Source organism: Perissodus microlepis, chromosome 12 (genome assembly GCF_051167445.1).
Source record: "Perissodus microlepis isolate ML-2025 ecotype Zambia chromosome 12, ASM5116744v1, whole genome shotgun sequence".
Taxonomy (NCBI): Eukaryota; Metazoa; Chordata; class Actinopteri; order Cichliformes; family Cichlidae; genus Perissodus; species Perissodus microlepis.
In genome coordinates this window covers 15,958,261-15,986,185 of record NC_140472.1, presented here as the reverse complement: position 1 = coordinate 15,986,185, position 27,925 = coordinate 15,958,261, and the positions used below count along the sequence as shown (strand labels likewise).

The 27,925-nt window shown below is 39.6% G+C and overlaps 4 protein-coding genes across 4 annotated transcripts; 2 read left to right on the top strand and 2 right to left on the bottom strand.

Annotated features, from left to right (window-relative positions):
• Positions 1–939: 939 nt before the first annotated feature.
• nol6 (nucleolar protein 6 (RNA-associated)) lies at positions 940–16,260 on the top strand. The gene is made up of 26 exons (XM_084945639.1): positions 940–1,292; positions 1,507–1,707; positions 1,840–1,956; positions 2,045–2,224; positions 2,318–2,486; positions 2,634–2,768; positions 3,178–3,341; positions 4,055–4,175; positions 4,266–4,324; positions 4,443–4,544; positions 4,634–4,749; positions 4,950–5,127; positions 5,320–5,442; positions 6,765–6,913; positions 10,028–10,103; positions 10,698–10,838; positions 11,020–11,137; positions 11,348–11,502; positions 12,202–12,365; positions 12,479–12,631; positions 12,759–12,856; positions 13,013–13,137; positions 14,831–14,920; positions 15,012–15,212; positions 15,655–15,756; positions 15,951–16,260. Exons 1-26 carry the CDS (start codon positions 1,254–1,256, stop codon positions 16,098–16,100), a joined length of 3,426 nt encoding a protein of 1,141 aa, XP_084801765.1. The 5' UTR covers positions 940–1,253; the 3' UTR covers positions 16,101–16,260.
• Positions 6,907–10,034, bottom strand: LOC146376018 (zinc finger BED domain-containing protein 4-like). Its single transcript, XM_084945640.1, has 2 exons — positions 8,302–10,034; positions 6,907–8,201 (listed from the first exon to the last, which is right to left on the bottom strand). Exons 1-2 carry the CDS (start codon positions 9,796–9,798, stop codon positions 7,650–7,652), a joined length of 2,049 nt encoding a protein of 682 aa, XP_084801766.1. The 5' UTR covers positions 9,799–10,034; the 3' UTR covers positions 6,907–7,649.
• On the bottom strand, positions 13,155–14,028 carry LOC146376017 (cocaine- and amphetamine-regulated transcript protein-like). The gene is made up of 3 exons (XM_084945644.1): positions 13,794–14,028; positions 13,586–13,669; positions 13,155–13,453 (listed from the first exon to the last, which is right to left on the bottom strand). The coding sequence occupies exons 1-3, from the start codon at positions 13,938–13,940 to the stop codon at positions 13,346–13,348; spliced, it is 339 nt and encodes a 112-aa protein (XP_084801770.1). The 5' UTR covers positions 13,941–14,028; the 3' UTR covers positions 13,155–13,345.
• Positions 16,261–19,849: 3,589 nt separating the features above from the next.
• Positions 19,850–25,649, top strand: LOC146376015 (aquaporin-3-like). The gene is made up of 6 exons (XM_084946924.1): positions 19,850–20,353; positions 23,323–23,449; positions 23,588–23,725; positions 23,891–24,006; positions 24,100–24,317; positions 24,410–25,649. The coding sequence occupies exons 1-6, from the start codon at positions 20,246–20,248 to the stop codon at positions 24,618–24,620; spliced, it is 918 nt and encodes a 305-aa protein (XP_084803050.1). The 5' UTR covers positions 19,850–20,245; the 3' UTR covers positions 24,621–25,649.
• Positions 25,650–27,925: the final 2,276 nt, after the last annotated feature.

The window sequence follows — 27,925 nt, the reverse complement described above, 5'->3', positions numbered from 1 at the left end:
TTCCAGATGGTACTGTATGGTGGATGGTAGTGGATAGTAGCGTGACTTCTTGACAGCCATCCTTAATTGAAACCATTTCTGATGGAGCTGCAGTAAACAGTAGAAGGATCAGTTGAAGAGCTAGGGGGATTTTTCTGTTCCTGTATCACTTCTTTGCTGGATTTTTTTTCATTTCCTAAAGTCAAGACTTTTAGACACCGTTCATATGCTGTAGATGGATTTTTAAGCCTCTTCTTCTTTTGTCCATCATTTGTCCTTTTTCCCTCAAATTTTTAAGATTACATGCACACCATATTGAGATGTACCAAGTTTAATAACTCTTTGGGAATCCCTTCGCTGGGGCAAAAATACTATTTTATGCCATTCAAACTGTCTGATTTATAGCATTTTTCATTAATTCTGCTAAAGAAATGAGAACAGCGTATGTGTTTTTGTGACAGAGCACATGTAACAACATTAGTTCTTTCCTATGTTGTTGTTGTGTAGATAGGACACTGGTTCCTCCTCTGAGTTAGGTGCATTTTTATGCTTGAATGATAGACCATTATTAAGCAGCTTACCAAGCAAAGAAACGTTCCTATGAAAATGGTCAGGTACAAAAACTGGACTTAAAATGAGTGAAAAGCTGTTTATTATACTCTCACATACATTTATAAAGGTTATAATGTTCCGTTTTTCACCATTTGGAAGATGTAATAGCGCCATAATTCTTTAGAGGCTGTAGTTTGTGGGGCTGTTGAGTGTCTTGTACATTATGCTGATAGGTGTTTGTTTAATTGTGTTCTTCCCTGCAGGCAAAATAACAGAATTGTATCTACTATATTTAGCAATTAATTGCTTATAAATAGCGGATCTGCGTTTTCTGTACATTTGTATTGATTTGACAAAAAATATTAACAGAAATTTAAAGCAGATAAATATTACCATATCAAAAGTGGGTATGTTATTTATTTATTTATTTTACCTGTGTCGAAATTATTATAGGCATGTGTCTGCGCATGAGCGGCTCCGGAGCACCAATCAGAAGATTGTTTGTGCAACCTATCTTGGTAAAGACGATTGGACCCGCCCAGAGAGAGAAGCGAGCCAATCATCGAGCTCCCTCACCTTTTCTAACCCAATCAGGGAAATATTTTGTTGGGTAGCAAGCTTCACTAACCCTTGGCACATGTGAAAGCGGAATGAAGGGAAAGCGCTGTTGTTGAAACGTTCCTAAATAACTGAAATTTTATCTTGTCGAAAACAATTTAGAAATGAAGAAGAAGCAGTCCGTTCCAGAGGAACCAGCAGAGGTAAGACTTGAAAATTTAGTAAAGTTTGGCTTCCCGATCGCTCAGAAAAGAGCAGTTCTGCTCAGTGATGCACGAGTGCTGCTCGCATGCCTACAGTTTGCTATTTACGTCGCACTGGAATCACTTAGCGAACTTAAATGTTTCATACATTCTGTGCTTCGGGAATATTGGTAACACGTATTACAGTGCAACATGTATAATTTGTTGTTTACAGATGAATCCCTCAGATTCCTCTCGACAGGAAGAGGCTCCAGTTAAAGCAAAAAGAAGCAAAGCTGATCACGCAGGGGAGGAGGTTGTCTATCACCCGGTGAAGTTATCTCGAAATGATCTGTATCGACCTCCTACAGCAGAGGAGCTCAACCAACTGAAAGAGGCAGAAAGCCTGTTTCACTGCAGTCTGCTCAAAATGCAGGTGAGACGCCAGACTTAGTGACATAACCATAAAAGATAATGATAAAAAAGAAGTGTGATCATATCTCTTAACCCTGTTGTCGTATGTAACCACTGACCACACAAACTGATAGTGATCTGTCATCAATAATAGATGGAGGAGCTGTTGAAAGAAGTTGCATTGAGTGAACGCAGGAAACGCCAAATAGATTCATTCATTCAGACAGTCACCAAGTTAATCCAGACTGTGCCAGACTCACCAGAAGTTGAGGTATGTTGTGCTTCAGTTGTAACCAAAGCTTTGTGATTGGCAATAGATGGTCAACTCCACACAAATTCACACATGATTTTTGTCTCAGGTAAGTGACCTGTCCTGGCTGTCTGGTGCAGTGAAAGTCCCATTTCTCTTGGTGCCTAAAACAACAAAGGGGAAATTCCACATGGCGCCTCCTTCTTCCATTGATCTGATCGGGAGCTACCCCTTGGGTACCTGCACCAAACCAAATGTCATGGTGGACCTGGCTGTCACAATTCCAAATGTAAGTCATCCTAACTGCTTTTGTATTCTACAAAAACATCAATCGTATGCTGTGTTTCCGTAGCCTTCAGTCTGCTATTCTGTCTGTTGTTAGGATGTCCTCCATCCAAAAGATGTCCTGAACCAGAGGTATCCGAGGAAAAGGGCTCTCTACCTGGCAGGCCTGGCCCAGCATCTCACTTCTTCTTCTGACATGGGGACCATGCAGTATTCCTGTCTCCATGGGAATCGACTTCGACCTGTTCTGCTGCTGACCCCTCCAGGTATTCAAGTTTTAATTAATTTCATATTGTATACATTTTAAACATTATTCAATGACATTACGTTTTCATTATATGGATTTTAACATCTATGTTAAAAGGCTTTTTTTCTGGTTGTGACTTTGAGATAAAAAGTGTTCTGTATTCCAGGTAAAGACTCTTCCAGCTTCACCCTCCGTGTTCATGCCTGTCCAGCTCCCGGGTTCTTCAAGCCCAGCCGTTTTCATCCCCAGAGGAATAACATCAGGACAGAGTGGTACACTGGTTTGCAGACTTCCCAGTCTGGTAAGATTGTTATTGTTCATCCCAGTATTTAAATCCCCTCCAGTAAAGTGTCTCAGACAATGATTTTACAGTTGTATGTTAAATTTAGTTAAATACTAACCCTCCTACTACAGAAGTAGACGTAGCCTGTCATGAACTAGAAAAACATTAAACAGGCTTAAAAAATGACCTGGATATTTCTGATGGAATGAGAAGCAAAGCAGGACCATCAAAGGAGCATGCAAAGGAGATCTCAAAGTTGTTACCTTTTTTTTTTTGGGCCTTCCGATGCAGCTTGAATCTTTGAACAAACTGTGTCTGGATTTTCAACAGACTCTTTTCATTGTATTGTATATTTATAGCCATGTTATTAGTCAGCAACTTCTTAATTTAAATTTTTTTTTTTTTTTATAAACTTATTTTGTCACAGAGAGCTCTGAACCTCCGACTCCACATTATAACAGCTCTGTTCTGGGAGATTTATTGCCGAGGGCTCACCTCCAGTTCCTCTCTGCTGTCAGCTCTCAGTGCTCAGCTTTTACCGATGGGGTGGCTTTACTTAAAGTCTGGCTTCGTCAAAGAGAGCTTGATCAGGTAGGAAGCTCTCATTGGTTCTCACACTTGTTGCATAGAGTTCAGAGGAGTGTACTGCAAAGTTCAGCATAGCAATTTGCATTATATGGCTTGACAAAACCGAAAACCCCAGTCAGAGATAATGATTACAACAATGGTTATAATCAACTTTATTCTTGACTGGATCATATTGAAGTGCTGCAACTTTTGATTTAGTTAAACATTAAAAGTTCTCGTAGCCTAATAAAGGAGATGTTGAAATCACTTTAGTTTATCTCCAGATCAATATATATTATTGATTAAATAATTATTCTTTGTGATAAATGGCCTACAACTACATCTGATGAATTTTCAGATCTGTGTTCTAGTAGCTGAGGTTCCAGCAGCGTAAGATTTGGAAGCAGATTAGAGTCAAACATGAAAACATTTATACACATTCTGCATCATCGATTAATATTGCAACTAATAATCATCAATAAATATTGCACTAGTAATGCAACACGTACTATTGGAAGTGCTGTAACTTTCCAGATACTTTTAAACTGAAATTCTGATCCTTGCCTGGTCCACATCATGGTTTTAGCACAAGTCACCATTAAAATCTAGCCAGGTAGAGGGACAGCCATTTTCGCAACACTGAAAACTCTGAATTAAAGCTAAAGCTAAAAAATGTCCTACTTTAAGGTGTATTTATTTTCTTACCTTATATCTTTATTGTTCTCAATGTCTTATAGGGCACTGGTTGTTTTAATGGCTTCCTAGCTTCAATGCTGTTGGCGTATCTACTGATCACTCATAGAATCAGTAACAGCATGACGGCATATCAGCTTCTTCGAAACACCTTGAACTTCTTGGGTAATTTTAGTTTTAATGGATGTCCTCCTGTGTCCTTTTTTTAAAATTTTGGTAATTGAAAGGTAACTTGCCTTGCACCTTCTTCCTCAGCATCTACAGATCTGACAGTGAATGGAATCAGCCTGGCCAAAGATCCTGACTCTACAGCTGTGAGTTATCCAAATCAAATTTAAAACACTAATTGTGTGCATGTACTTTATTCACACTTTCATTTACTCTGGAACTGTGATTCAACCAACCCCCCCCCCCCATATCTTTTCTCTGTAGCCATCCATTTCAGAGTTCCATGATGCTTTCCAGGTTGTGTTTGTTGATCCTTCGGGACACCTTAACATGTGTGCTGACATCACTGCGTGTACATACAAACAGGTAACTGAACAGTGGTGTGTTTAAACATTTTTTTCCACTTGTGATTTTTAAGCAACTGTTTCTGAGCTTTCTTCACTTTGCTTCCTCAGCTGCAGCATGAGGCGTCTTTGTCAATGCAGTTCTGGGACAACCCTACAGTGGATGGGTTCCAGTGCCTCCTCATGACACCCAAACCCATGATAAGGACAAGTGACCATGTGTTCCAGTATGTTTCTATAAACAAATGCATATATTTAACATATTTAGTTAACCTTTCATACTAGGTAAGCAGTTGGGTTCTGCACCTTCTTTTTAGGAAACATGGTTACTAAATGTAAAACAAATCACATGGAGGACTTTTACTTTCAGAGTAGAGATCATTATGCTCTTCATCCTCTCAGCTCTTCTGTTTCATTTCCCCTTTAGGTTGTGTGAGCTGGTGAAGCTTCAGTCCAGCTGTAAGAAACTGAATCTTCTCAGTGAGCTGATGGACCACAGTGGGGATTACATCCACACTGCATTGCCTTTTATTCTGTCACTTCTCCAGCAAGGATTGTCCCAAAGGATTCACCTCCTTACCCACTCCCTCTCTCCTGACCCTAAGGTGAAAAAGACTTGCATTCAGGAATTATTGCTTTATTTCATATTATCTAAGTTACCAATGTGCAGAAAGAATTGGCTCTAATACTACTAATGTAACAGTGGATATGTTTCAAAGTTATGAAATATCCGTGTAAAAAGAAGTTAATCTAAAATTGCTATCTGCAGAACTTACTTTATTTTGGGGTTTTTTCAGTGGTCTGTGGAGAGCGAAGCCCCAAAGCACAAAGCTCAGCCTCCGCTATCTTTCGGTTTGCTCTTAAGGACAGAGCTGTCATCCTCTGTCCTAGAACGAGGCCCACCAGCAGACAGCCCCAAGGTAACCTCACCTGCCTTTATTTATTGCATGTATAGGGCTTTATTTCTTGATTTAGCCATTGGAGTTGAAGACAAAGGGTCACTTCACTCATAATGCTACATGCATGACTCATTGTCCATGTAATTCAAATTGTATTTTTTGAAATGTGCAAGTGTGTAATGCAGTGGTCCCTCACTATAATGCGATTCACCTTTTGCGGCCTCGCTGTTTTGCAGATTTTCTTTGTGCAATTTTGCATGGTGTTTTTTTTTTTTTTTTTTGTTTGTTTTTTTTTCTGGGTCCTGATTGATTGACAATGGTCTACATCCAATCTCGTGCCGTGTCTCCTGTACAGTACAGAATGCGTTCAGCTTGTCAAATTTAAATAAATCTTCGATCGCTAGCAGTGTGACTCTGAGCTGCTGTACTGTATTTTCCCCAACAATCACAACAACGTCGATGAAGCGGTTTGCACATTTTGCCTTTGGTTTTATTCTATAATACTGGACTCATTTTTCTACGAAGGTTTGAACTTTGAGAGTGTTTAAACAAGAGGGAAAATGTTCAAGCCTGTTTGAGAAAAGTGTATAAATGGTGTAGTGAGGGGTTTTACAGCCTTAAAACATCTGTAATAATTGTAAAAAAATAAAGTTGGCTACTTCACCTATCGTGGGTTAACAAGGGACCACTGTATATAGACTTCTTGCACTATAAGCCAGATTCACCTAATCATAAAGCGCTGTATACTGTGCATATACACACAGTTATGGATAAACATGTTGCCCAATGGGGCTTCAACTTACAACCTAAAGAACCAGAGGATCGAACTACCGACTGGTTAATGGATGACTCACTTTAACTTCAGAGCCACAGCTCAGTTTGAGAATGGTTTTCTAGGTGTAAGAAGTGTATTTTTACTTCAAGTGTGTTTGTAAACATCTTGAAGAATATTATACTGCTGCAGACAAATGTAACACTTATGGACGTGATTCTGTATTACTCGTGGCTTCATAGTGTAGTGGTTCACACACTCGCTTGGCCAAGCGCAAGGTCACTGGAGATGGGAAGGGCATCCTTCGTAAAACTCTACAAACTCAAAACATGTAGAGCGACCCATTGTGTCAACCCCCCTTGTGACAAGGAAGCAGCTTAAAATGGACACATGGGTGTAACTATGGCTGGATTTTGCACTTTGTAACCAGCTTTTCTTTTAACATAAAAAGAGATCATGTTGTTCGTATGGAAATTGTGCTTATATTTTCTGTTACTTGTCTTTTGTGGCTTTGTTTTTAATCATGCTTGTGATTTAAGAAAAATTAAAAATCTAAATGTTCCTGTGCTAGGCAGCTGAATTTCGTCAGCTGTGGGGTCCTCGCTCTGAGTTGCGTCGCTTCCAGGATGGTGACATCACCGAGGCTGTGCTGTGGGACGGAGAAAGCATTTGCCAAAAGCGTCTGGTTCCCAAACAGATCATCACACACTTGCTGCAGCTGTATGTATTTTATCTCAGCAGAGCTTAGTTGAGAGACTAAAGAACTGACAATACTGTTAATACAGTGTAGTGTGGTGATCTTTTCCAACTATAACACTGATAGAAATATTCAGTAAGCTGTAATGCTTACAGAAACTACGGTGAAAGAAAGAAAGAGGCTTTCTGTTTTTTCGTCCTGTCCTTAATTGTAAAGTTAGTCTATTTGATATTTAAAAACAAAACAGGTATTCATTGCCATTCATAGAACACAATGCCTATGTTAAGGTGAATATGGCATATAAAAGACTTCAGCATGATTGTAGAGCACTCTCTTCTAGATACATTTGAAGCTGACTGTCAAGAAGTTATGACTACATATTTCTACAAATACTTGTTACATAATTTTACTACTGGTTCACTGCAAGCTGTTTCAGGGCTGAAGTGCCAGAAGTTGAGCAAGGTGACAAAACAAAGTGATTGAGAACTACTTGGAAGATGTTGTTAAATATTTGCCTGCAGCAAAGTAATGGTAACTGTTACTTTGCTGCAGGCAAACTTTGTTAAAAACTCAAAGGCAATGACTTCCAAGTTTTAGTGTCTGAAACAAGTTTTGGCTTATAGCACTGTTGAACACAAGCACGTACAACACGCCAACATCTACCTATTTTGACTTCTTGCTTCTTTTGTTACCTTTCAGTAACCTTATTCTGTTGTTGGTATAGGGCACCAGCATCTTCAACATCTAAGGTCATGCAGGTTATGCATTTCTGTTTACAAAGATCATCATGTCAACATGCTCTGGGCTCAGTCTTCTGCGCATTGTTGCAAACGTTTGTCCTGCTTCTGACAATAAAGACGGCAGCGATACCCCTGGTACACACAAATAGTGTCTCGCAAGAGTTGCCAGTTTGGGGAATCTCGGTCCATTTACCCTCCACCAGTCGAGAGGGTTAATGTCTAACGAGGGAGCAATGTCTCTTAAGTAGTAATCGACCTGAGCCTCAGAGTCGGTGGCATAGGAAGAACTGTAGTTGTCGCCAAGGAGCAGCACCATAGTGTTTTTGGTGTCACTTCTAATTTGCGAGGGCACAGCCGCCTGGCTAATATCCGGGGTGACCAAAGTCTCCTGCTGCTCATCCTTTGCACCTGCAGTAGCAGTTACTACTGCATCCAATTTTGAAACTAGTTCATGCAGCTTAACCTTTGCAGCCAGTCTCCCCGTTGGTGTAAGGAAGCTCAGGTGTTTGTGCCGGGGATCCAACATGGAGGCGATAAGAGCCGGTTTTGAAGCCAGGTCGTTAGAGTCCACCTGCAATAAGAAAAAATAAAATGGCATAAGTATATGTAAAGGGAATGCAGATTATTTTTTTTATCCTTGTTAATATGTTTCAGTCAAAACCGGTGCCTACCTCCATGTGATTTCTAAGTGACTGCTGAACTTTGAGCTTGAACTCTGAGACTTGTTCGACGTCATTCTCTTTTGGCACGAGATGAGTCTGAACCAGGCTGAAGGTGATCGGGTAGATATTCGAAATGGACACCTCCGTATCTGCAGATATGACTGTTGTAGCCCATTTAAGTGTCGCCAGCACAGGGGTGAAGTTCTCAATTATCTGCCAGCAGTCATCTTCAATCTCAAGGGTCTGAGCTTCCTGCCTGCTGGTGATGCTGCGGTCGGAGAGGACGGCTTTAATCGCCCACCGTTGTTCAAGCAAACGTTCAAACATGTCGCAGATGGTGTCCCATCTGTGTTTGCTCGACTGGATGAGCTTGCGTTGTGGCAGGCACATCTGAACTTGCTTCTGTTCCAAGGCCTCATTCGCGAGCAAGTTGCAGTTGAAGTGCTTAACTAGTTTCCCGGCAGCAACAACGATGCGGAGTAAATCTTCACTAAGCCCATCGCTGACTGCTCGCTGAAGCGTTGTGGCAAAGCAAATCGTGTAGTCCCAGGTGGCACGGGTACATGCTTGGACTGATAAGCTGTTCTGCGTGTCGTTATGAACACATGAGGTCACTTTACCGGCGATGGCCCACGCCTGCACGGTGCTGAGCACGCTCTCTGTAACAGTGTCTGCAGTGGAGTGGCTGCCTGCTGAAACTTTGTGCGTCTGCAGCACAGCTGACCTCCCCTGCCAGTCTTCTGTTATAAATGAACACGACACGGTCATGTACCTCTGAAAGGTGAGACCTGTCCAGAAGTCTGCAGTGAGAGCCACTTTCTCCACTCTACCAAGCTGCACCATAAGCTCTTCAACCTTCTCATGAAAACGGCCTTCAATAATGCGTGTAACATCGCCAACAGATGGCATTTTATAACTGTGCACAGTGTATGCAAGCAGCTCGCGAAAACCATCGCCACTAACCATGCTGATGGGGAGCATGTCCTTCTCTATCATTCTGGAGATGAGCTCTGTCACCTCCGCATGCGTTGCCAGCGACACACCGTCGTTGGGTGCTGCGTCCTGGTGCTTGTTTTTGATGTGGTACATCATGCTGGTGGTGCTACTCCTGTATTTGAGCTTCGTGCCGCACATCGTGCAGTGAACCTCGTCGTCCACTTTGATGAAGATATCCCAAACTGAGCTCCGCTTCAGGCGTTTCCTCTCGCTGGAGTCCCGCTCAGCAGTGGTGATGTTTATGTTGGGTGACATGACTGCAACCTGCGTGATTTCCGAGTTGTTGGAAGCGTTCTCCTCCTCGATGCACTGAACGGTGCAGATCACGGGTTTCTCGTCCTCGTCCATCGGCGTCGCGGATGAATGGTGCCTGCTCATGTGGTTCATCATGGAGGTCGTGGCTCCGCCGCAGTATTTCAGCGTCGCGTTGCATTTCATGCAGCGGACGAAGTTCCCCGTTTGTTCAAAGCAGTCCCACACGGAGCTGCGCCTCCTGCCTGTGCGCTTCATACTTAATTCAGGTCTTCCAAGCCTTAGCAAGCTAGCAAATGTTAGCACTGACTGCTATCGGGGATGAGGTAAAAAATAAAACGGGGTTTGGGGGGAATGTAAACAAGCTGTGACCTGTTTCACTTCGGCATGTGCCCTAGAAAAACCTGGCGGTGAAGCAATTATGTGTACAATTTCACTGAAGGTTCAAGTTAAAAAAAAAAAAGAGAACGTGTGTGTTATCCCGTAGGCACGCAGACATCCCCGAATCCTGTGTGCGGTATGTCGGGGCGATGGTAGATGACGTCATCAAAACGGGAAGTGAGGTAAACCGTTATTATTGAATTATTTTAGCCACGTATGATGGAAATTTCAAGACGAACTCTGACATACCGTTCATATTTTCAACTAACAGTATGGTTTGGGTCAATACAGATCAATCTAGAAAGTATGCTAGTTTGTTTGACAATAATAATAATATATATATATATATATATATATATATATATATATATATATATATATATAAATAAATATAAAAACCAGCTATAATGGTCTAATTATAATTTATTAAGTAATTATATAAACTTAAAATGGCAAGAACATTCTAAAACTGTTGGGATTTGTTATATAAATACATATAACCATTACAACCACATGCAAAAACACTCCACTGGCATTTTTTTCCTGATAATTATTTGTCTGTCAAAGCTCAACTTTCTTTTATTATTTTACTTAAAAAAAATTGTAACAAATTCTGTAATTGTAGCTAAATTATCTTAGCAGTTAAATAATTCTTTGTGTTAAAAAATAAAGTCTAATGCTGAAAACCACCAGAAGAGGGCATCAGTGATGTTTTTCATCACTGCATCTGCCTCTGAATGTCTTTTTTCAATATTAATACACATTATGCTCTTCAGGTGTCTGGCACTGGAGAGGAGGAGAGCTTAGTGGTGGTTCAGTCCTATGATGACCTGAGCAGAAAACTATGGAGGCTGGAAGGTCTGCCTCTCACCATCACTGCTGTTCAAGGAGCACACCCTGCACTCAGATACACACAGGTAAAACGCCTCGCTCTTACCAGAAAACTGCTGCCATGACGGCAGTAATAGGTATAAGTTGTTAAAAAATGCATAATTTTAAAATGGCACCTTGATCCCACTCCAAGCCTGTGAGCTCTTGATCAAACATTGATGTCTTTTATATTAAACTGTGAATTTATACTCAACTGTGCCTTTGCAGGTCTTTCCCCCACGGCCACTGAAACTGGAGTATTCCTTTTTTGACAGAGAGAAAACTTCCAGATCACTGGTGCCTAAGGAAGGCAAACCATGTCCTGTCTATATCACTCCTATTACAGGTTAGTGGCTCATTCATTGGAACATTTTTAAAGGGTCTTTGAAAAAACTGCACCTAGATGTGTAGTAATTTCCACTCTGGCTGCTGTTGGTGGTGTATTATGCATACACTTTGACTCAAACGAAAACATTTATCTTCATTTTCTTGGGTACTACAAACATGTAGCAACGCAAAGTCATACACCAATGTATTGGTTGCCTTATTCTTGCAGTAATCTGTCACATGGAAGGGAGTGGGAAATGGCCTCATGACAGCCTCGCGATCCAGCATATCCGAGCTGCCTTTCACATCCAACTTGGGGAGCTACTCAGAAAGCACCATAGCTATACATGCAGGCCCTGTCCTACCCACCTGGATGTCTGGAAGGTATGTTTTTGATTATGTGTACCCTTAGCTGGCTTTTCTGTGAAATTGAACTTGATATATATAATTTATAACTGAGAGAAGGGTCACTGAGCCACTCTGTCTTTTAGTGCAACAAGTTTATTCTTAGAGCAACTGGGGATCTAGGGGGAAAAAAACAGACCAACAAATATTAACTTTATTTTCTCTTATTTTAACACAAGACAGAGCACCTCTGTAAGTATGGTTAGGTGGGCTCCATGCATTTTAATCATGTTATTTATATAACACTGTAGATCCTGTAGCTTCTGCAGCTGTTCCGTCACATTATTGTCTCCCCAAAAACACTTCTGTTGTGTTTTGTGTGCGTTTTTCTGTTTGCTGGTGTTTTCTTAAGTTTCTTAAGTACATTTGACAGTAGGTAACTTAGTAGTGTATACTCTGAAGTTGTTTGAATATTTAATTTTTTTGTAATGTTTGATTGCACGCAACAATATTCCTTTTATTTAAGCTGCCTTTTCAATTTGGTATAATTTATATTGCATCAAATCATAGCATGTTCTCTCAGTGCACTTCTGTAAGACACCCTGCTTTTAAAGAAATGGAGACAAGTTCATCAGTTTAATTAAAGAGCAAGCACTTGGTGGTAGTCAGGAGTAAAAAGTCCCATTCTACAGGTAGAAACCTTTGGCTAAAGCAGCACATGTTTCACTTTGCCCCTAGGATGGCCTGGTGTTCCGAATCCAGGTGGCATACCACCGTGAACCTCAGGTGCTCCGGGAGAGCTTGACTGCAGAGGGGCTGCTGGTTGTAAGAGACAACGATGAGGCCCAGGCTCTGGAGATGGCCACCATTCACAAGCCTCTGCTTACTAGCACATTACATGGGTATAAGTTCGAAAGTGATACAAAGTAGTTCCTGTGTGACAAAGCAGACTTATGTTTTTAGTTGTGTCTTTTCATTTTCTTCAGTCTGGTACGTTTTGTCTTTTTATTTGAAGGCTCCAGCAGCAACACCCATGTTTTGGCGCAGCATGTCGCCTGGCCAAACGCTGGCTCAGTGCTCAGCTGTTCAGCGACGACATTACAGAGGACACGGCAGACCTGCTGGTGGCGTCGCTTTTCCTGCAGCCCGCTCCCTTTACTGCTCCCAGGTAGCCACCACTTTTGCTTTTTTTTTTTTTTTTTTTTTTTTTTTTTCTCCTTGTTTTTTTTGTGTAGGAAACACGTTTTCCTCTGTTTGTTATGGGTCATGTGAGTGAATTTCTCCATCTTCCTCAGTTCCCCACAGGTGGCCTTCCTTCGCTTCCTTCATCTGCTCTCCTCCTTTGACTGGAGGAACAATCCGCTGATTGTCAACCTCAACAACCAGCTCACGGGCAAGTGCTCTCTCACACACACCCCTTTTCCGTGTGTGTGCCACAAACAAATCCCTCTTGACCTCTTTCTTTTTACTCGCCCAACATACTTCTACATCCGTCCATATGCTTTATTGTTTCAACGCCAAATCTTTTTCGCCTCTCTGTCACGTGTAGCTGTGGACTACCCAGAGATCAAGAATGGCTTCATGGCCACCCGGGAGTCCCTGCCTGTCATGTTTATAGCTACGCCTAAAGACAAAAAACTGTCTATGTGGACCAAACGCTCACCTAGCATTCAGGTCAGTGGACACACAAGTACACAAATAACAAAGCATTTAATAGATCAGCTCTCAGCGCTGAATTTTAAATGATTAAATATTACATTTGTTTAGTAAACATGTAAGAAAAGAACACTGAAGAATGTACTATAGCTTAAAATACATCAGAAGTGTTTTCCCCTGCTTTTGCTTTTACGGTGTTTAAAAAGTTTCTTGCAGATGCAGAGAATCATAAACAGCGGTGTAGAAAAGAGTTGCATGTTCTTGGCAAAGAACAGTCACATAGTTTTCCGATCCGGGATCCTTTCCTTAGTGCACACTGCTCTCCTGGATCACACTGAAAAGACAGGAATCATATTAAATTGAGAGAGTGATTCAGTACCTCTATAAAAGATGATAAATTGTTCTAAACAGACTGACTAGATTAGTTTTAGAAATTCCAGCTGGTATTAGTTTTTGCCTTGCATACCACAGGGAGATAGCCATGCTTTTTTCTTAGAACTGGAAACGGATGGTTCTGAAGTCTTTCCAAAACGTCGTGTAAATCACTAATCTGAAACCACACATAAAAAATTTCAAAGGGTCAAATGATAAACAGGATTATTGAAGTAAATAAATCTGAGAACGATGTTTACATCATTAATTATATCAGCTTAAAACCATCAGGTGTAGCTCACCAGCTGCTTTTCGTTGCCATCCTCTTTGGTAGTAAAATAAGTAAAATATTTAGTTTCATATCCCTCTGTTTGGACGTGACCGCAGCCGTAAAGTAGTCCTGTGGCACACAGTATTGTACAGAAAAGACACGCACACGAGCCTCCCATAGTGTGCGGCTGACCCAGATAGGTTTCCTGTGCTTGGCTACCTTGCTCCTGTTAGAAATAACAATTTTAAGGACCTGCCTCTCCCAGCATCCTCCTTTATAGTTCTTGGAGAACAGGAAATTTGTGCTGTGACGTCCTGATAAAGACGTCACTGTGGACCTAATTACAAATGTTGACATTGATTCTAGTTTACCTCCTGTGGATCCTCAGGCTTCACATCCCTGAGAATGTGAAGCCTGAGGGGGTCATTGTTGAATTAGTACGCACATTTTTGTAGAGATGAGTTCGGTAATTAGTCTTTTTTTTTTTTTTTTTTTAATTTGTAGTTGTTGCAGTTCCTGTGAATAACCACCACGGAGCAGACTATGAAAGTAGTCCATTAACAGATTGAATATTAAGTTTATTTCTAATGACAGTGTTTTTCAATAAAGACTTCCATGACCATGACTTCAAAAATGTCATAGAGGTTGAAACAATTCATATCTGGACTAGAAAGAGCTCTCAGGTTGAATGATGTTATATTTCTCTCAATTAACGTGGTTTGAAATGGGATTGCCCTGTTGTTGCAATCAACTAACTTTGATTAAAAATGTGGTGGAAGTTCAAAACAGATTTAAGGGGTGTATTTAAAGTTGTTGTTTGTTTGTTTTTGTTTTTGTTTTTATTTTCAACAATTTGGCAAAATTAGAAACCATACAGAAAATGGTGTTTTCACTGCAGCTTTCCAGTTGTTATGCAGTTACCGTATGAAATTAGGTTCCCAGATAAAATGATGCTACAAGATATGGGTAACATATATTCCAGTGCTAACTATTAGTTTGAAAACCGAGACAGTGTTTTTTGTGCTAATAGTTCAAAATGTTCAAAGCCACTTTTGAATGTGTGTTCAGATGCTGCAGCGTGTGATAATGCTGGCTGCAGAGAGTCTTAAAGTGCTGGAACATCAGCTGATAGATGGCAGCCAGAAGCAGGATGTCAGGGTGGGTGAATACTGCCTTCATGATTTATCCACTATATATAAATGGATTTTTGCTATTTCAGTGTTTTCATGCGTTCTTCGTATTTGTGTAGGTGATTTTGCGTCCTCCTCTGGACGCTTACGATGTTGTGATTCACCTGAACCCAAAGCAGGTCCCCCTGCTCGACCAGGCAGTAGATCCTCCGGCCATCACCTTCAGCAGGGGCGTGATGTCTGGCAGTGTGGCTCAGCCTGGAGGGCCCCTTCCAGTCATCGACTACAACCCTGTGTCCCTCTACCTGGGAGAGCTAAGAGTGAGTAATGTCTTTCAACATTTCAAATGCTGAGTGTGTTTTTGACAGACTTTTCAAAAAAAAAGCGTGAAGCAGATATTATGCTTGAAAGCTGACGTGTGATACAACAAAGCCGCTTCCAGATAATAAAAAATTTAATTGTAGACAAGAGAAAATCCGAGATAAACTCAGCTGTTCTTATACTGTAAGGCAGTGAAATCCAAACTGCATAACATTCATACTAATTCCCGTTCTTCCTCTGTATCCCATCATTTACATGTCTACCACAGTCCTGTTTTGATAGAGTAAGCTTGTCAAACTGAAGTGGGTTTTGGGTTTGTTTTTGGTTTGTTTTTAGAGGGGGGGATATACCCGATAGTTTTCTAATAAGTTTTGCTTTGAGCTTCACAAATAAGTGTCAGTTGACATGCGTAACATAGTTTTATTTTTTTTTCATTTCCAGGACGCATTTGGAGACTTGGCCCTTTTCTTCTGTGATCCATGTGGTGGAACAGTAATCACAGTTTTATGGAAGCCAAAGGCATTCATCCCAACCCCCTTTAAGGTAATTGCAAAGTGACTTCCATTTAAAAACATGAAGGCAGTAAAAAAACAAGTTTTTGGGGGTGTGGAAAACTTGCTTTTGTAATAGTCATTCTCCTTCATTCTGTTCATTTTCACACCTTCACACTAATCACCTTTTCCTCACGTTTCCTTTTTTTTTTTGTTATTATGTTTTTGTTTTTCACAAAACCTCAGACGTCACAGGTGTCTGCTCGCAGCGTGGAGGTCACTGGAGATGAAGCTAAGACTGTTCCCAATGTTGAAGCAATACTGGAGGACTTCCGAATCATGGGGAAGGGCTTAGTCAAGTCAGTGGAGGCCAGGACTGAAAAATGGTCATTTTAGACGCAGCACAAATTCAATTCCATTACAAAATAATAAAACAGTGAAAACATGAATGAATTTTGAGCTTCTTGTTAACCATATCCGTTAACAGTTCTGGCTATATTTCTCTCATCCATCTGTGTTTGTTTCATGTCCAATAAATGCATACATGCTGTTTGTATTTCAGTTTATTTGCCTTTTAATTTCATTTAATTGTCTTGATTTATATACATCAATAGGTGTATAACACTTGCACATCTGCAGAACAATGATATTTAGCTTTAAAGTCATTTATTAAAAAATAGTTATTCAGAAACATTTATGATAAAACTTTTGAGTCATTTATCATAGTTTTTATTAGATATAATTAGATTTGTGTACTCAAGTTTCTCATGAGGATTTCCTTCCACACGAGGGGACGTTTTAATCATTTTAATGGAACTTTAAAACTTTTTCCTCTTATTTAATTGACTAAGTGACGAACAGAGAATACAGTTATCTATGACTGAAAGCATATGTAACCATATGCAGCAATTATGTGTAAGTACTGTATGAGTAACCATTTTAGTAACCTAAAACTGTTGGTAGACATTCAAAACTTGGCAAACGGGATCTATTTCATCACTGCTGCTGATGCAAAGATACCGTTTGTGTTTTATTTTAGACAAAGAAAAAGGCTATGATTACCAAGAAGAGCAATGGAACTTGTGACTGTTTTGCTTTTAAGTTTTTCTATTTCTTTTTAAGTTGTCACCTTTGTTGCTCATTATAAGAAAAACTAAACATGGCTTGGAGTCACAACTTTTAACATTTGTACAAGCAAGACAGCAAAAAGGCAGCGGAAGCTAAATTCTTGTAGTATATCTTGGTCAAACTTGATTTCCCTACTAAAACAAAAGGACAACCATAAGCACAGAAGCTTAGTGTTTAACACAATTGCCCTGCGGCAAAAAAGGTTCAAAATTCCTTTTGGGTGCAGTTTGCATGTCTTCCCCGTGCTTGTGCCAGTTTCCTCTGTCAGCTTGTTTCTCCTTGCTCGTTTAATGCTGCCCATTTACATCCACGATTTTCTTGAGAGATGCTTAATCTTAAAGGTTGAACTGCTTCAATGAGCATTAATAAACTAATTATCCACAAAGTTGGCTTTGATTGTAGTTGTAAACATGAAAATTCCTTTCAGGTTTTGATCCACCATACAATGCCATCTAAAAGTCTGTTACTGGCAATGGCTTCTTTTTTCTTTTTCTTTTTGGCATGGCAATGATCCCAAACACCACTGCCAGTGCAGTAAAAACAAACGCAGACAGAAGAACATGCAGTGGAACACCATCAGCCATTAACTGGCCTCCCCGGAGCTCAGATTACTGGATTATTAAAGCACTGTGGGATCATGACAGAGAACAGAGCATAAAGACAGTTATCCTTCAAGAAGCCTGAACAACTATTCCTGAAGACTACTTGAAGAAATGACAAGAAAGCTTGCCAAAGAGAGTTCAGATGTTGAAGAATAAAGGTGGCCACACCAAATACTGGCTTTCAAACATATTAGAATTGTTGAAAATCTGTTCATACCTCATATGCTGTATTCCCATGCTTTTCGGTAAATCACTACACCTATTTCTCATTTTCCCAGAAAAGTATAAAGAAACGAGAGGTGGCTGAAGACGTTCTCACAGTACTGTATAAATGAAGATTTTATGAACAAAATCCATGTATTTAATTGCTTTATGTATTCTCAGATGGTAAGCCAGATTTCAGATCAATAGATTTCATTATTGAGCTAACAGACGAAAAAAATTCATACATCTTCCATTGGGTTTTGATCAAAGCAGGTGAATAATGTATAGTGATGCTGTCATTGTATTCTGAACACAGGAAACCTGTATATTACTGAATTCTGGTTCTAAAACAACTACAGTATTGCCACTCCTACACGAGACACATCTGGCACACATGTCGAACATAGGGCCACAGATCAAAAACTTCAATAATATCAGCGTAGATGTTTTTTTAGTAAATAGTTAAAAAGTTTGAAATAGTGAAGCTGGGGTAGGCAACATATTTTTGCCACATCTGCACTCACTCTGGGCTCTTGTTTTCAGGCTTTAGAAAAGTGAAGACAGAAGAATATTTTAAGTGTTTTGAAGTCAGATGAATTGAGTAGTATGAACAGCATGAATAAATTCATACAATAGAGTCCAAAGGTACAAGGAGCTACCTTTTCAGCCAAAGTCTGCGACTTATTTTTTTTTTTGGTGGGCCTATAAACAGTGAGGGGGGAAGACTCAGGACAAAGGCTGTGTATTTCTTGGTAGCTTCTGTGGCTTTTCTCCTGCTCATCATACTACAGTGTTAATTGTAAGGATGTCAAAAAATGGACTTAAATTCTTGTGGGTATCCCCATTTTTTCCACTTTCGCACTAACTGTCCAGTTTCTGAGCCAAACTCTTCCAGGAAAAGTTAGATAAAACCACATGGCTGAAAAATGCAGCTCCACTGTCTTTCGAAATTGTGTTTGAGCTGAAAAACTGAATACATACAAAAACGATGTTCTTTTAGCCTCCAAATAACAGTTAATTGTTAGCAAAATTGACAGTTTTTGAGCAAACAATGTGGATGTGTGTAGAAAACGCAGGTGTAAAAGGGGGACATACAAGAGCAAGAAGAAATAACACCAGTCAATATCAATGTAATGAGAAATTTCTCTGCTGAATCATCTATTCCCCCCCACTAATCTTCAATTTCCCTTCATATAAATTTACATCAAATTCTAAAATTTTAGAATCCTGCTTTCCCCAAAGTTGGTTTAGGAAGCATTCTCCTCAGTAATCTCCTCAGGGGACGCCTACTCCTAGTCAAAAAAAGGTTCCTTGTAAAATGTTGCACAACGTGACTTAACCATGTTCGAGTTGACATATCTGGCTGGCAATGACTCAGATTGCCTTTTACACAATAACATCTCCATAAATTATGGACAAAAAGTTTTCTGTATGCCTGAAAGTGGAATTTTTGAAAGTTGACATTTTAAATAAGCAGTCTTATGTGTCTATAAACGTGTGCACAGTTGTTTAGCAGTCCTTGGGTAAATTCCAGCTGATGGACTCCACTATCATGCAAAAACTGGCAATATCAACAACACACACAGACAAAAACAGGAGTATTTTAGAATGGGATCCAGATTCCTGTTGATACCAGCATAGCCGAGGCCTTACAGAGCACATGTTCTCACATTTCTAACCAGACAAAGGAGACATAATGTATGGTGATGAAGTTTCAGAAGAGGAACATAAGAAAAGGACAGACAAAATAAGGTGACAGAAAGAGAAGAAGAGAAGACGTGTGTGATTAGCTGGGAATGATCCAGTACTGGTGGCAAACAGCATGAATTACACATGTGTGTGTATTTGTGTGTGTGCTCCGATAACTCTGGAACTCTAGGGTTCAGAATATACTGCTTTGAAAATAATGGAGATTCATTTGTCAAGATGTATATATATATATATATATATATATATATATATATATAGAGCATTCTATATGCTATATGGCTCTTGTGGCAACCAGGTAAGTTTGGATTTGCTTCCACTTGTTGTTTCCCAATGAGTGGAAATAGGAATTCTTTCCAACATTTGCTTTTTTTAATCAAATGAAAAACCCAGGATACCTGCGTATTAGTAAATATATAATTATATCTTATTTTTCATACAGTGAGTACTTCTAATCAAAATTCTGAGGGACAGAGAACAAGCATCATCAGTAAACTTAAACATACATTTAAGTTTAAATATATAACTTCATTTTATTTGGTTAGACTATTTTTGGTTGTAAAGGAGGGTAAAGTGTTGACAAGTATCATATTAAAGTATTTACCTTACAATGCAAAAATGTCCTGAGGAAGAAAAAAAGGTGTCTGTGTGTATGGGTGTTTGTGCGTGACAGGTGGTGAGGGAGTGAACAGGTCAGTAACAAAACCAAGCTAGCACAGAGGCGGGGTATAGAGGGGTGGGTCCAAGCTCAGAATGGCCATCCGAGACCATTGGCTATAAAAGAGGAACTCAGTCCTCTCAGCTTCACAGGCACTCAGGAAATTCTACCAACTGTGTGTGTGTGTGTGTGTGTGTGTTTGTGTCATTTCTTACAGTCTCTTCAACCTGTGACAAGAAGACATGGGCTGGCAAAAGCATTATCTGGATAAACTGTCCCGCTTCTTCCAGATCCGCAACCTGCTGCTTCGTCAAGCCCTGGCAGAGTGTCTTGGCACTCTCATCCTTGTGGTAAGAAGTGTGTGGAAGCGTAAGAATGTGTGCACCTGTGTCTGTGCGTGTATGCGTGGAATTCATGTATAATCTCAACACAACATTAAAACAATATTCATCCTTTAAATAATGCTATCTATTATGAATAAACCCTGCTCATCTGTTATATACATATATGTGTGTGTGTGTGTGTTTGTGTGTAGGATCCCAGAGGCGCAACCTCACCCTTTCTTCACATAAAAAGGAGTTATATATGTGCACATGAACATGGAAGTTAATACATGCAAAGTAATGATGATAATTCAGTATGAGGCACAGCACATTTGTTATTGTTGTTTTTGTTTTCAGTATCAGTATTAAAGACAGAGGCCGACCAAAGACAAAATAGAATTTTATCTTGCATTGTCTCAAACATAAAGGTTAAAATAGGCATCAAAACAATAACTGTGAGGTGGACAACTTTTGCTTGCTAACTGAAATATATAGATATACTGTAGAAATATAGACTCCAGAGTATACCATTAAAAGTTGTTTATTTTGAAATGACGCCAAGAATAAAATGGATTTTACAGTTAATAATTTAAATTCTAGCAGGCAGCGTATTCTTTTAATGACTAAACATGATTAATCTTGCAGCACAATGTGATCTGTAAACCTGATAATAACCTGATAATAAACTCACAGAAGCAGGCTACCCCTGATTAAAATATCCCTTGTATGTACATGTATATGATCTACATTTGTTTTGAGCACTTTGGATTGATCTATGTTAAATCATTATGGGAAATTAGAAATATTTGACCTGTAATGGTGTAACTCTTGGTGTGACTACTGATAGTACACAAAGGTGTGGTGAAGTTATTCATCAGGACATGTTCAGTGGCAGAATAATAGGTGCCACATTTTTCTTATGCAATAATATCTTGCGTAAAAATTCCTCTTTCTTCTTAATTTTTGTTTGTGATTTTCAATGTCTCCAGATGAACTCATGTTCACTGGGCGTGTGCAGCTGTGCGTGTTTTAATATTGTCTGAAATTCATGGTAGATTTGCTCACAAATTGACCATTGCATATGGAAAAAATTAGTTCTAGTCAAAGGCATTTAAAATATGTCATGAACTGACTGAGTAACTTTTCTGTCAGTATAGCGTGCTTAAATGCTTCATCACTGAGTCTAAACTGGCTTTGACCTTGGAAGCCATTTAGCAGCAGCAGCATCAGCAGCAGATTGTGTCTTTGGTTGCCACTGCAACTGGTGTGCTAAACCCATGTGAAGGTGGAATCCATTTTCCACTTCAAAAGCAGTGTGCTTTCATCTGGAGAGTAGCTGTTGGAATTCCTCTAAGGCTCTTCATCCTGATTTTAAAAAGATCCCACAGAGACCGGTTTCAGGCCTCTCACTCCCAGACAAATCCTAAGTGTCTGTTTCAGTTGGCTGACTGCTCTGCAGTTCTTTTATAAGCTCCCTGGCTGTGCTAAAATGTGGCACTATAGATGTATGAAATGCTGAATCAGCAACTTGAATGTTTGTTGCTGGGTTGCAGTTAAGCTACATTATGACAGAAACATATGAAGTAACTGTAATTTGTGAAAAGAGCACAGAATCACTGAATATGAGCACTTCTAGAAGTGCTTCTGCAAGCTGGAAGTAGCTCTTCTTGTGTCCAAATTTAGTATCAGATTTAAATGAGACCTTTCTGGTGGAATGCGATCTAAATCAGGAAATGGACACTCACAAGCTAATGGCTGATCATTTGTAATCCAGTGCCTATGACATTAAGAAGTATCAAAAAGACTTTGTTCACACTCCTAAAAATAAAACAGCTAAGCACAATTCAAGCATAAGACTCAGCTATATCCTATTTTTCCAGCAACGGCTGGTCTCATCGTAGGAGGAGAGTTTACACTGAGCACAGTGATAATGAGCACTCCTCAGGCGCCAGTCCCTCTAAAGGCGGTTCCCTCAGACTAACCTCAACATTTATGTCATCTGATCTCAGTGAAAAGAATCCTCTTCATGGGGCTTAGAGCACAGAAGCCTAAGCATGGACGCTTACATACTACACTTACAAGCACATCCAAAGAACACTCATGGATATATGCACAAATATAATCACGAGGTACTCTGAACACACAGTTTGACAGATCCTGTTTCGTGCTGTTCCATCCAGCCATCCATCCATCTTCTTCCGCTTATCTGGGGCCAGGTCGCAAGGGGCAGCAGTCTAAGCGGAGGGGCAAGACCTCCCTCTCCCCAGCCAGCCTTGTCCAGCTTATCCAGGGGAACATCAAGGCGTTCCCAGGCCATCCGAGAGATATAATCTCTCCAGCGTGTCCTTGGTCTGCCCCAGGGCCTCCTCCCGGTGGGACATGCCCGGAACACCTCACCCTGGTGCTGTTGATAAAGAAAAACGTTCCCAAACCATCTTTATCCTCTTTCCAAGTGGATTAGGACTTGTTTTTCCCCCTTCTTGGATAAATCACTTGGGAATAATGACAGTTCCCCTCCGATCAAGGTCAACATACTGACCTTTCTGTACATGCGGTGTAGTCTTCTCCTGCCTGCCCTTGTTAAAACAATGGATTTCATTCAGAACAGGTCTCATTCAGTGGGTTTTTGTTTTACAGGTCTCACAAATAATGATCACATTCTTTAATCTCACCTTGACTGACTAACAGGGCCTCTAATGTACAATACTTATATTCTGAGATGCTGAGTATGGTTGATGTCGTACACAAAACTTTGTAAAGTCTTGATATGCAGAATGCATTTCTCAGAGCAATTGGAAAGGTTTTCTTCATTTCAAACAAAAGTCAATGCAACAAACGGACAGAAAACATTTAGTCAAATTTAAATAGACCCATTTAAACAAAAACACACATTGAATTTTTCATTATATTAACTGTTCTACAAGAGAAACAACCAAAAACTAGTGTATTCATTTATTGGGACCCAATTGAACTTGATTTCTCTGCTCTGTCTCCAGATGTTTGGCTGCGGTTCTGTGGCCCAGTTGGTGCTGAGCGGTGGTTCCCATGGTATGTTCCTTACTGTCAACTTTGCCTTCGGCTTTGCTGCTACGTTAGGCATCTTGGTCTGTGGCCAAATATCAGGTAAGCAAACTGATTTATTGATGTTTATGTTATGTAACATGTATTTAGAGCTTTTTTTGTTTTACTTTAGGCAAGGCTGTGATTTTGTGTGATTATGGACTGCACACACTGACATAATGTCAACATCTGCATTTGCAGGCGGCCATCTCAACCCAGCAGTAACTTTTGCCTTGTGTCTGCTTGGAAGAGAGCGCTGGAGAAAGTTCCCCATGTACTTCCTCTTTCAGACAATTGGTGCTTTCTTTGGTGCTGCTATTATTTTTGGCATGTACTATGGTAAGTGAAGACTTCTAGTGATGAGTCAGAATTATCTTATTATATAATTATTAGATAAATATACAATATATATATATATATATATATATGTAATTATCATATCTTATTATTTAAGCAGCAACAACAGTAATAATTAAAAACATCTTATTATTTGGATCTTATTAGATGCCCTGTGGGACCATCCAGCAAGTTTTAATGTGACTGGACCTGACGCCACAGCTGGCATCTTTGCTACTTATCCTGGAAACCATCTCACCCTTGTCAACGGTTTCTTTGATCAGGTAGTCTTTTGAAATGCAAACTGGTTTTATACACAAATTTTAAGAACAGAATATAGATGGGATTCCCTCTTACATTTCATTTTTACCACACAGATTATTGGCACAGCAGCACTGATAGTTTGCATTCTGGCCATTGTGGATCCTTACAACAACCCCATCCCCCAAGGGCTGGAAGCCTTCACTGTGGGATTTGTGGTTCTGGTCATTGGATTGTCTATGGGCTTTAATTCTGGCTATGCAGTGAATCCTGCCAGAGACCTCGGACCACGTCTTTTCACCGCTATAGCTGGTTGGGGGAGTGAGGTTTTCACGTCAGTGGACAGATTTTAACTACTTTTCCTTCACATTGCCTTTACAGTGATCCCTACTAACACTTACTAACTCTTATTCTGTCTCTATCCAGGGTTAGACAAGGCTGGTTCCTGGTCCCTGTTTTTGCTCCATTCCTTGGTACCTTCATTGGTGTAATGATATACCAGCTGATGGTTGGTTTCCACATGGAAGGGGAAGTACGTGACAGGAAAGAGAGCACAGAGCAGGAGACTGTCCGACTCACCAATGTGACTTCCAAAGACAACTCCAGAGAGGCTGTGAAAGAAAGAAACGAGTGTTAGTCAGTTAGAGAAATGTCACTTAAAAAACATGCACTTGTAAATACATAGTATCCCACCCTCACTTACTTCCTGACACAACTATTGTTCTCAAACAATTGTTTCTGTTGGGACTTCTCCCCAGATAGATGTCAGATTACCTTCTGTACAGTTGCATGTTTATGTGTCATAGTTTAGAGACTGACTGTGTGAATTGAAATATGAATTCAGAAGCAAAGAATTACATTAATTCTTTTATGACATGAACTTTCAGATTTTAGTATCTACAACACCAGACTTAACAGTATTGTATGCTTTACACCAATTTAATTTTAGATAATCTTTTTATGGAGTTTTACATACTTTATATTCTGTATATACTTAGTTAGATTAAAATATTTTTAAAAATCCTGTTCTGTGCTTTTCTCAGCCCATTTCAGTGGGATATTAAAACAATCAAACATAAGCATGTTCAAACATTTGTCTATCTTGTCTATATAATGAAAGTAGTACATTTCACTTAATGTAGGCGCCACTCAGTGACATTATCATACCTGTGCAAACTGTTGCCTCTGTTATCTTGGGTAGAGAGATTGTAGCGAGGGTTATAGGGCTATAATCTTTCTACCCTTTACAAAGACAATCTTGAAGCAACTAAATCTGCTTCTTTCTTATATCCACACGTGTTTCATTTTTGACCAAATTTTCTAAATAAATGTTATTTAAAGATATTAAATTCCATTTCCATGCTTGAAACTAGTGTGAAAAAAAGTCTTATTTCATAGAAACATATTGCCTACGTTCATCGGTGTCTATTGATGGGTGTGTTATTTTATATCCTTTTGGTCCTTTACTAGGTGTCAGACTGGACAATGACTCTTTAAATTTTGGATGTAGGTTGAGGGGAAATGCTTTTGAATGATTGCAGTAAAGTTCTCCTTTTTGTTTTTGCATAACGTAAGTGTGGTTCATGTTACTCTCCTGATATTCCTTTTTCCTGTTTGTCAGAAGTGCTTCTCATTTCTGAAAGTGACTGTACTCTGACTACATGAGATAAAAAGTACAAAACATTGTCATAAAAATAAGCTAAAGTGACACATAAAGGTTCACTTCTCAGACAGACTAGCTTGCGCCTATCCCCTTCTGACAAACTAAATATATATCTTACAATAATGAACAAGTGTGGGAGCAAGGTATAAAAGAGTAATTCAGTACTTTGCCCTTCATACTCACTGTTTTCACTATAGCTATAGGGCTACCAAAAGTTGCCTTTGGAATTTCACCCAAAGAAATAAGTACTAACACCAGTAAGGTACACAGGTTTGTTCCACTAATATGAGGCAGGAGATGTGATTTCACAATTAAAAGTTATACTTCGTTACTCAAAGAAAACTTTTTTTAAAACTCTACACATTCAACCATAACGGGAATGGGGGTTGGTGTTCAGAACTGAGGATGGTCAACTTGACGGGGAGACGATTTCAACAAATAAAAAAGATAAATAGATCACCCCAGACACTTGTGAGCATGCACTCAACTGCGAAGAGAATCTGGCACCAACCACACACACAGCACATAATAACAGTCAGCTGGGAAACCCTCCACCACCTTCAGCTCTCAGCCTGGAAGCAAAAGGGACGAAATCAGCAGGGTTATACACAAAAAAGGATAAATTATACGTTAAACTTAATATTAACAAAATCCTTTCACAATTTACCTAACAACCGTTCCTTAGCAAAAACTACAAAAGTTAAACAATACTTGATAAAATAAAAACAGTTCAAAATGAACCCCACCTCAGACACACAACCCATATACATTAAAATATTTAAGGCCCGGATTAGGGAATCAAACTCAGTCGCTGCTCAACCAGCAGAATTTGTGCTTGTTTGTGCTTTTTCTGCCTTTAGGATTGTATTTTCTCTCTTCACACACTAAGGTTAATTATGGAGTTCCACAGGGTTCAGTACTAGGACCAGTTCTGTTTACATTATACATGCTTCCCTTAGGCAATATCATTAGAAGGCATAGAATACATTTTCACTGCTATGCAGTTTACACTCAACTTTATCTTACGATGAAGCCAGATAACACACACCAATTAGTTAAACTGCAGGAATGTCTTAAAGACATAAAGACCCGGATGAGCTCTGATTTTCTGCTTCTTAATTCAGATAAAACTGAGGTTATTGTACTTGGCCCTGAAAATCTTAGAAATATGGTATCTAACCAGATTCTTACTCTGGATGGCATTACCTTGTCCTCCAGTAACGCTGTGAGGAACCTTGAAGCCATTTTTGACCAAGACATGTCCTTCAATGCACATATTAAACAAATATTTAGGACTGCTGTCTTCTATTTATGCAATATCTCTAGAATTAGAAATATCCTGTCTCAGTGTGATGCTGAAAAACTGGTTTATGCATTTATTACTTCTAGGTTGGACTACTGTAATTCATTATTATCAGGATGTCCTAAAAACTCCCTGAAAAGCCTTCAGTTAATTCAAAATGCAGCAAGAGTACTGACAGAGACTAGAAAGAGAGAGAATATTTCTCTGATATTGGCTTCCCTCCATTGGTTCCCTGTTAAATCCAGAATTGAATTCAAAATCCTGCTCCCCACATACAGTGATATGCAAAAGTTTGGGCACCCCTGATAATTTACATGTTTTTCCTTCATAAATCATTGGTTGTTTGGATCAGCAATTGCATTTAAAGATATCATATAGCAGACAAACACAATGGTATTTGAGAAGTGAAATTAAGTTTATAGGATTTACAGAAAGTGTGCAAAATTTACTTAAGCTAAATTAGACAGGTGCATAAATTTGGGCAGCCTTGCTGTTTTATTGTTTTGAATACCTTTAGCACTGATTATTGAAACATAAAATTTGTTTGGTAAGCTCATTGACCCTTGACCTACATACACAGGTAAATCCAGTCATGAGAAAGGGTATTTAGGGTGGCCAATTGCAAGTTTTTCTCCTCTTTGCATCTTCTCTCGAGAGTGGCTACATGCGAGCCTTAAAACAACTCTCAAATGACCTGAAAACAAAGATTGTTCAACATCATAGTTTAGGGGAAGTATACAAAAAGCTATCTCAGAGATTTCAACTGTCAGTTTCCACTGTGAGGAACATAGTGAGGAAATGGAAGACCACAGGGACAGTTCTAAGGCCGGAAGTGACAGGTCAAGGAAAATCTTAGATAAGCAGAGGCAAATGATGATGAGAACAGTCATAGTCAACCCACACACCAGACCTGCAACATCATCTTCCTGCAGATGGTGTCACTGTGCATCGTTAAACTATTCAGCGCACTTTGCAC